The sequence below is a fragment of the Chinchilla lanigera genome, unplaced genomic scaffold (genome assembly GCF_000276665.1).
Source record: "Chinchilla lanigera isolate Chin_1 unplaced genomic scaffold, ChiLan1.0 scaffold00058, whole genome shotgun sequence".
NCBI lineage: Eukaryota > Metazoa > Chordata > Mammalia > Rodentia > Chinchillidae > Chinchilla > Chinchilla lanigera.
In genome coordinates this window covers 2835998-2845267 of record NW_004955459.1, presented here as the reverse complement: position 1 = coordinate 2845267, position 9270 = coordinate 2835998, and the positions used below count along the sequence as shown (strand labels likewise).

Below are 9270 nucleotides of genomic sequence, written 5' to 3'. Positions count from 1 at the left end.
AGGACACACAGTTCCATCCTTTGCAGGCCCCTTTAGGGCCACAACCACCCCGGACTTTTAACGCGTCACAGGATTTATCCAGTGGCTAAAATTAGAAAAAAAGGGCTGGGGATTTAGCTCAGGGGCATAGCACCTGCCTAGCAAGCGGGAGGTCGTGAGTTCGATTCCAGGTACCGGAAAAAAAAAAAAAAAAAAAAAAGTAAAATTCGAAAAAAGAAAAGGTTCAGAACGACTACACCTTCCATTCCGCAGAAAAGCAGGGCAGAAACGGGAAACCGTAGGCCCCACCCCTTCCGCTTCGGACGGCCAACCGCCACCCGAGAGTCGAAGCACTTCCGCCCGAGGCAGACGAAACAGGAAGTGCTGGTTAAGTCCAGCCCTTCGCCACCACTCTCTCCAAAATGGCGGGCCTCCACCGCCAGCTGCAGGACTACCTTGCGCAGGGGAAAGCAGGCAGGCCGACGGACGCGGAGCCGCTGCTGGCGGCGGAGACAGCAGAGGAGCCCGCGGGAAGGAGCGGACCGGCGGGGGCATGGCTGGGCCGCACAGGCCTGCCGTGGACCTGGACGCGGAGCCCCGCAGAGCCAGCAGCACCTGGCCCAGCCTGTGTACCGAACGTGACGCGCGGGCAGCAGCTGGCGGCTGGCGGCGGGTGTTTGCTGCTAGCCGCGCTCTGTTTTGGCCTGGCCGTGCTCTACGCGCCTGTGCTGCTGCTCCGCGCTCGCAAGTTCGCGCTGCTGTGGTCGCTGGGCTCGGCGCTGGCGCTGGCAGGTGGCGCGCTGCTGAGGGGCGGTGCGCCGTGCGGACGCCTGTTGCGCTGCGAAGAGACGCCGTCGCGGCCCTCGCTCTTCTACCTGGCCGCGCTGGGCGCCACGCTGTACGCGGCGCTGGCCCTGCGCAGCACGGCCCTCACTGTGCTGGGCGCATGCGCGCAGGTGGCCGCGCTGCTCGCCTTGCTCGTGGGCCTGCTGCCCTGGGGCGGCCCCACCGCCCTGCGCCTCGCTCTCGGCCGAGTGCGCCGCGCCACCGGCCTCACCGACGCGCTCCCAGTGTGAGCCTCGGACCCCTCGCTCTCGGCGACACACCCCGGGGCCACCTCTGGACTGTGCCCGCGAACCGCTTTGAGTAGCTGTTACAAATTGAGACGCCAGCCCTTCAGGAGCTCGATTCCAGCGCTGCGTGCAGTACCCGCGAAGCGTGTGCTCACAAAGGACCGAATGCACTGGTTGTATTGGTGACACTGTCGCAGAAACGGCTATTAGAAATCGCTTAAGCACCGACTGTGGTTTTAGATTGAGCTGAGTAAAAAGGAATGGCTCGTCTTTGAATTAGCTGCTTTTGTGATTTTCCTCAGGTTTTTTGTTATTTTTTTTAAAATCCAATGGTAGATGTAGCAAAGCTATAATAGCATATTGGGTTTGGCTATTAAGACTTGGGAATTATTTTCTCTTACTCTACAGTGTAAATGAATCTAGAAGAAAGTCAAATTAAACACTAATTTAGGTACTGGAATTTAAAAACAGACGGTTTACATCTTTTTTTCTTCAGTTAGCAAAATATGGTGCCTTATATGGAAAATTAGTTCTGTATTAGACAAGGGAAGTAATGGAACGAAAGAAATATTCTGCCTCAGGAAGCAAGGGGTCCAGTAAGACGTATATAAATGCCTGGAGAGGACGCTGCAGAACTTGGGTAGGGGTACTATGTCCAGAATTCCCGTACTTGATGGAAATGATGAATCTCTGCAGGCTCTCATCATTCCTAATACCGATATCTGCTTCTATGCGCATAGTTCGATCCTAATGTGGTGTATTCTTTTTATATATAATTGTATTTCCTTCATTTTTGGCTCAGTACTTTTAGCAACCTTAATTTATTGCCAAAAGATGTAAGTGCAGTATTCTGATGAGTCCAGAAAAACTCTATGTCTCCTCAGTAGCTAATACTAGAAAGTAAAGTGTATTTAGAATTTAAGATTCTTTGCCAGTAGTTCTCATACTAGAGAACAGAATTACTTGAAGAGCCACACCTCAGATCGTTTCATTTAGGATCTCTGGGGGCGTGGAACCAGGCTTCGCTGTTTGTCCAGCTCCTCAGAAGATTCCATGTTCAGCCAAGGTTGAGAACCACTTCGACAGTGGCTTGCACACTGGAATGTAATTATTTTCCCTAGCGGAATTCCAGTGTTGCCTTAACAGGCAAGCAAAAGAGTACTGCTTCTTCCTCTGGCCCAAAGTGCAGGCACGTTCCCAAGTCCTGTTCAGTTCTGAAGCCCTGCCCTAGGATGAGGATGTGGATGTGGGTGTGACACCGAGGTTGTAAACATCCACACTGTAGGCTGGCAGGCTCCATCACTATGTGGGTCACCTACCTCAGGAGGGTAAACGCCTAGCTTTCCGGGAGGGATTAATGTGTCATTCATTGGCTGCTCATTCAAGTCCCCTAGTCGAATTTCCGCTGTAGTTCTAAATTTCTCCAGAATTTAAATGGCTACAGATTTTTAAATGTTCAGCATATTTTTATGTTGAGGCTATTCTATTTCTCAAGATTTCAAAAATTCAGTTTCCTAAATTTTCTCAACTCATTGTTTGAAAATCTAGTTTTTATAGGTTGTAAAAAATAGTTTTTATAAAATTCAAAGCACATCATCTTGTATTTTGTTAGTGATGTTTTTAAATGCCATATATATACAAAGTATTTAACATACAGATTTCTATTTTCTGTAAATGAATTCTCAAAATGTGATCTGATTATCTGCTTTTTGAGGTACTGTTAAAAGTCTAAAATGTTAATAAAAATTTTTCACATAAATGAAAGTAATAGCTCTAAGAGTTTCTTCTCTGTCTCCCTTTTTAGCTTCTTGGAATTTGACTGTAATTTCTCTTATACTAGTGGAGGACAAGGAAAGAATATCCACAAATCTAAAGCAGTCTTGATCCTAATAGGTTTTATGATAGGGTGCTGGTAGATGGCTTTTAAATTTCAAAGTAAAATGTAACTTCTTTAATTGGAATCTTTATGTTCTAACAAAACCAGTGTGGGTGGTTGAAAGTTTCTCACTCCACAAAACTAACTTAGCTTTTTATCATTTTTCTCAGTGACACCAGTTAAGAAGTTTCTGTATACTAGCCAGCCATGCCAATATCCCTTCTCCAAGCAACCACTGAGACTTCAGCACCATTAAATTTGCCAAATAAGCCTGCTCCGGTGCCAAACAGAACCTGGTGTTGTAATGAAATGCTTGGTGGCCTCAGCACTGCCCTTTTAATAATAAAAGCTTTCTTGTAAAAATAAAATAAGGGTCAGGCTAGAAAGGGATATCTCACAAGTTTTTGTCAGTCCAGATTGAACCAAATGTTACGTTTACCTAGGGAATTTGCCATGAAAAACAGCTTTCTGGGTTATTAAATTACAACTATCCCCTTTTAAACTGGTATTTCCACAAAGCTCGTATGAGATTATGTTTTGCAAAACTGAAATGTTTTGGTCCATTCCTTTTCAACCTGCTGTGTGAAATGATTTAGTTATCAAAAGGAGATGTGTAGTTCAGACTTACATCAACTTCCCCTCCTTACTGAAACAAGACTAGATGTCTCTAAGAGAGCCCGTAGTTTCTCTCCAGAGTGTAATTCTGCCGACTGTCAGGGCACATCTGAAGCTTTGAGACTATTTTAAAGTCCATTACAATAGTTTTGAAGTATTTCTCACTCTAACAAATAGTGTGACTGAATGGCTTGGGGAATCTTGTTGAAAGTTATATTAGCGGACATGATTTAGTGGTTCCCATTCAGTCTTCTCATAAGCATCAGCAACACCTGCACACACCTTCAGCAGATCAGATGCAATGGCAAACGAGGGTTTTCTTAAGGCAAGCATTTCACGACTAGATGGTTTCTGTTAATTCTTGCGTAAATCACATTCTGTATTCATACAAAAACAACTTAATGTTTTTTCTCTGACAAACTGTACATATAGAAACAAATTTCCAATTGGACATGAATTTAAGGAGGCGCTCCATGTCTCATGACACTTAAAAAAAGATTCCAGCTTGTATCTTCACAAAACAACATGGGAGTTATGCAAGGAGGGTGGACAGGACACAAAAGGAGGTCAGCTACTCAGGGTAGCCAGTGGCAGTCTCTTCATCGCGAAGACACCCTCAGGGGCTCTGGGAGCACAGCTGTCCCAGAGTTTAGAGCTACAGTGGTGCACACTTCCTTGTGTTTGCTTGGAAAGTCCACAAGAAGTTCTAAATACTGTCCAGAGGGGCGAAAAGGTACTCACCCCACTTCTACCGACCCCGTCCACCACCCCTTGAAGTGCCTCGCCTTGGCGGACCAGAGTTCATGTTACTCCCTCTACCCCAGTTACTGCCACTCCGGCCCCCTCGAGAAGCGGTGCCACTGCCCGGAGGGCCCCCAAAAGGTTCATCTCTGTGGTATCCATCGTGGTGTTCTCCGTCTAAGGAGCTGGAACGCCCAGATTTTGGCACTCTCTGGGATGGTCCTGGGCCCCCTCGGCCTGAAATAAAACACAGATTTCACAACACTTGTATCAGCTTGTCAATAATTCCTGGCCTAAACTTCCACTCCCTGGTGAAGTGGATCACTTTTGGGAGATCCTAAGGAGATCAGCAATGGCATTTTGAGCACTACCAGGTGTACCTCTGCCCCTAGCTCACATCCTCTCATTGCCATCCTGACCTGCAGTCCTGAGCATCAACTAGACCACATTCCCCAGGGCTGTGCGACAGATAACAGAAAGCCAAGAGAGAAGCACAGAGCACTCTGGGGAAAAGGAGCATGCTGGGCCACACCCCACACTATGTAAAGTATCCTTTTCACTCTCCTGTGCCACCACGGGAGGTTGAGGGGATGTTTCAAAAGCACTGACCTGAAAGCAGCCAGGAAATACAAACTACTGCTGATGTGAAGGACAAGCACTCTAGTAGGACTGATATTTACTCTGATTATTCTACAGTGTGCCCTTTGGCTTCCTTTTACATAGTTTAGTGAAATAGTTTCTGAAAAACAAAACCTGGCTTTCAGAATTACTTCTCCCAGGCATGGCTTGTTTCAGAATTGGGCAAATGTTTAGATATTAGTAAAATTCTACCTTTTAAAAACTTTTGACAGGACTTGGCCACATCTCCCATAATGTGCTCTCAGAACAACATGTCATCTTTAATTTGTCTTAGATTTTTTGAGTGGAAGTTGGATCTAGGTTAAAGGAGGCTGGGAAATGAGCCAAACACCTTGGCTTCTTTTCTTACAAAGCAGCTTGTGCTGGACTGAGGCTGCCTGGGCAGTCGGGTCCACACTAGCATGTCTGTTCATACGGCCCACATATCTGTGATTTGGGACACAACAGGTGTCCCAAATGCCAAGGAAGTCATACAAGATCACAGCATACCGACAAGTACACTTGGGTGGGGGAGATCTACTGGGGATTCATGAGTAGTTCCTGAGTTTTGCTCTGAGAAGCACCAAAAACCAGCAATGGGCAAGAGAGGGACTGCAAACACAGGGCTAGTGAACGCGGGAGCAGAGTGCAAGTTGAGACACACAGCAGATGCCTTTCCAGGAGTCCTAAGGCTACCGCATGCCACTACCCAGCCAACATAAGGCCAGACTTAAAAGTGCACATTCAGTGGCTGCCATACCTACTAGCTAGGAGTCAGTGCTACCTTTAATAAAATAAAGATCGAGAGTTTCAAGTTGCAGAGATGATCTACTATCTCCCCAGGAAATGCCCCTGGCAGATCACATTCCCCAAAGACTTGTGACTTTGGGCAAAACAATGTTCCTTCAGCCCAGAATGAAAAAAGCAACACTGGGTGAGGACAGTGCTTCTCCTCCACTGACAACACCCTCAAGGGCTCTAGGTGGCCTTCAGTGGAGGCCACAACTGCCAATCAGACCAGGATCTCTGCAGAGCAAGCCTGGCAGAGGGCTGTAGTCCCTTCGCAAAAAGATGGAGTGGGAACCCTGAGATTCCTGAAGTGGCTGGGGACTGTGGGACTGAGCTTGCAGTCACTGGGTGTTAGCTCTGCCCGGCTGGGGTGTGGACCCAAACAAAGCACATTCACACACACTCAGGAGCATGTAGCTCTACATAGCCCACACCCTGGAGGGCGGAACATGCAATAGACACTGGCAGGGCTTCCCACAGCTCCTATACCCCCAGAGCCCAGTGGCCTGCTCATACCTTTACCTCCTCGCTCCTCAGCAGGGCCCCCAGGGGCCTCCATCTCCCTGTGCTCAGAAGTGCCTGGCCCATCATGCCAGGGGCGCTTTCGGGGTGGCAGAGATGCCATGTCCATGCCCTGAAGGGAAGAAGAGCGCTCTCTGCTGGCTGGGGAATGACCATCATGAGGGGGATGATCGGGGCGAGGAGCATCTCGGAAATGTTCATGACCTGGCCCTGAAAGAAGAAACAGGATCCATGAGGCTAAGCATCTGAGAATGTCAGTACTGCAAAGTACAATGCGACCAAAAGCAGATAGAAATCATGCCATTAAGATAGAGCAATCTGAGGACCTCCATGCATTCAAGCAGAAAACATCTGCTCAATAGGCCAGTTATACTGTGGAGGCTAAAGAAAGGCCAAGGTTAGAAATCAATGTACCTCCTAGAGTAAGAGGACACAGGTTTAGTCCAGTGAACAAGTTCTCAGATGCCCTTAAACTCTTAAAAATTATTGAGGACCCCAAAGAGATCCCATTAATGAAATTTACATCTACTATTATTTATGGTATTAGCAATTTAGACAAATAATTTTAATTAATTTGTTTTCTAAAAATAAGACAATTCAGTAAAAAGAATATATTATCTTCCTTAGAAAAAATCCCTTTCCTGTCTGAGTTAAGAGAAAAAAGATTCTGCATTTCATCAGCTGGGATCAGACGTTGTGGTAAAAGGACAGAAAGACAACCCGGCCTCTGGAAAAACAAGTTGGAAAAGACTGGGCCTCTGGGGTCTTGGGGCTCCACCTGGTGAATGCTGGCCTACTGTCCCCTTCCCCACACAAGTGCTTCTCCTTCCTTACCGGGCTCTCGGTTTCCATCCCAGGAGTCTGGCTTCCGCCCTCCTTCGAAGCGAGGGAACTCATCAGGAGTGGGAAGTAAACCCTTCCTTCCTCCTACACAGCAGAGTGAACAACACTGACTCACAGACTGCTCGGCTGTACTCACAGCCAACAGCCCCTCCAGACCAGGAACCCTTGGCACTGCTCACCTCTTGGAGTGCCACGACCTCGACCTCTGAGATCTCGACCTCGGGCTGCTTCGTCAGAAGCATCAAAACTCTCCTCTGGGCCAAAGTCTTCAGGACCAGGAAAGCCATCCCTTCCTCTGGGGGGAGCACGGCCCTCGTGCCTTGGGGGGGCTCCTCTTCGGAAGCTATAAAAGAAAAAAAAAATCAATGTCTACTTCCTGGGATACCTGCATCTCTCAGTGTCAAGAAAACATGACAGGAGAAGCTAGGATACAATGTCCCGGGTGAGTAAAGCAAAACACAAAGCTATGTATTTTGAAAGTATCCATTTCACAGTCTTAATATCAGAGGCCAAAACAGGCAGGAAGGAAACATACAGGAAAGTAAAGTTACTTTAAGCTGCTTTTCAGCTTTTAGGAATAATAATAGCAGCGAACACTTTTTAAGTGCTTAATATCATGTTCTCCGTGTATTATTTGTTTCATTTCCTCCTTACCACTACATTATTAACTCCATTCCAATGAGGCCCAGAGAGCTGAATTCACCTGTTTAGGGACACACAGGAAGGATGGCTTGTCCTTTGAACTTGGGCTCAATGTTCAACCCAGGCTCTTTATCACTGCTTTCCAATACTTTAATTATCATCTACATTTTCACAATGACCTTTATTGCTTATATGCTCAGGAAAAAGGAGGTACAGACCATGCACTGGCCTTGTTTTTGGGTATGTGCTCCACACTTGCCCTGCCCTGCCCACAGCCTCCTCGTCGGGTAGACCTACAACAGCCATGAAGCACACCTCCATGCCCTTCTCCTTAGCCCCTGGCATGCAGGTCACCTGGCTTGCAGCAGCCCACTCACTGCCTGTCTGGCAACCTGGTTTCCTGGCTAGAGACCACATCCCTTCCTCATATATTTGGGAACAGGAAGGCTCAGTTGGCTGGGAGTATTGCTGAAGTGGAGAGGTACCAAGAAAGCCTGTGGGGAAGCAGAGGAAATGACTGCAAGCAGAAAAGGGCGTGAACACACACAGATCAGGCCACCACAGACTGCCCTCATGTGTGGCCTCTTTTGGCCAGGTCTCTACCCTTCCCTGTGCTTCCATACCTTTCACTCCAACCTTTTACTATAGTTTTCACGCCTGCAGATAAGGTTGGAAGAACAGCACCATGAACACCCACAGACCCTCCCCTCCATTCACCACATGTGCTTTATCGTTTCTTTATTCATCTACTTAAGAATCATTTTTTGTTTGTTTGTTTTTTTCCGGTACGGGGAATTGAACTCATGATCTCACACTTGCCAGGCAGGCGCTGTGCCGCTGAGCTAAATCCCTAGCCCCTCATTTTCTAAACTATCTAAAGATCACAAACATGATGCCTCACCATAGAATACTTCAGTATGTTCCTGCTAAGACCAAAGACCTTCTCTTATATAACCATGATATCATTCTCAGTGACATATAATGTTTAATATGCAGGACAACTGTAATTTCCCCAAACATCCTCTAGAATGGGCTGGGTTTTGAGTTTTTTGTTGTTGTTGTTGTGGGCTACTTTGGTTGGTTGGTTGAGACGGTATCGTTATGTGGTTGAGGCTGGCCTTGAGCTCACTATGTAGCCCAGACTGGCCTCGAGCTCGCAGTGATCCTCCTGCTTCAGTCTCCCAAGTACTAGGGTTATAGGTGTGCGCCACCATGCCTGGCAGTTGTTTTTCAATTGAATTCATGACTATACATTGTTACCAAGCAGCTGTGTCTCTTTATAGTCTCCTTTAATCAGGAACAGTCCCCCCACAAACATCTGCCTGGCAAGCACAAGGTCCTGAGTTCAATTCCTAGTGCCAAAAAAAAAAGAACAGTCCCCCTTCTCCTGCACAGTGTTTTGTCTTTTATGATCTGGATAGGAAAGGAATATCCAGATGTTTTATAGGCTATCTCATAGTTCAAATGTATCTGATTGTTCCCAGAGTAAGCATTTTTGGCAAGGACTGCCTATTCCTCAGGATGCCAGTTTGTGTCCCTATCAATGAGGCAAAGGTTCATCTCCTCCTTTGC

The 9270-nt window shown here is 47.0% G+C and overlaps 2 protein-coding genes across 10 annotated transcripts in view; one reads left to right on the top strand and one right to left on the bottom strand.

Moving 5' to 3' along the window:
• Window positions 1-222: 222 nt before the first annotated feature.
• Sft2d3 (SFT2 domain containing 3) lies at window positions 223-2816 on the top strand. Its single transcript, XM_005397594.2, has one exon. It carries the CDS (start codon window positions 402-404, stop codon window positions 1053-1055), a length of 654 nt encoding a protein of 217 aa, XP_005397651.1. The 5' UTR covers window positions 223-401; the 3' UTR covers window positions 1056-2816.
• Window positions 2817-3891: 1075 nt separating this feature from the next.
• Window positions 3892-9270, bottom strand: part of Wdr33 (WD repeat domain 33) — a 100912-nt gene continuing 95533 nt past the window's right edge. For 8 of the 9 annotated variants that reach the window (XM_005397581.2, XM_005397576.2, XM_005397580.2 and 5 more), the window contains 4 exons: window positions 7236-7399; window positions 7048-7140; window positions 6208-6423; window positions 3892-4521 (listed from right to left, as the gene is read on the bottom strand). In XM_005397581.2, the coding sequence (XP_005397638.1) occupies window positions 4292-4521; window positions 6208-6423; window positions 7048-7140; window positions 7236-7399 (703 nt within the window). In that variant the 3' untranslated portion in view covers window positions 3892-4291. The remainder of the gene's footprint in view (window positions 4522-6207; window positions 6424-7047; window positions 7141-7235; window positions 7400-9270) is intronic. The other variant, XM_013521042.1, reaches the window with a different exon arrangement.

What these genes read in the sequence shown, in the direction of transcription:
- Sft2d3 (XM_005397594.2), top strand. Translation starts at nt 402, where the DNA reads ATGGCGGGCCTCCACCGCCAGCTGCAGGACTACCTTGCGCAGGGGAAA.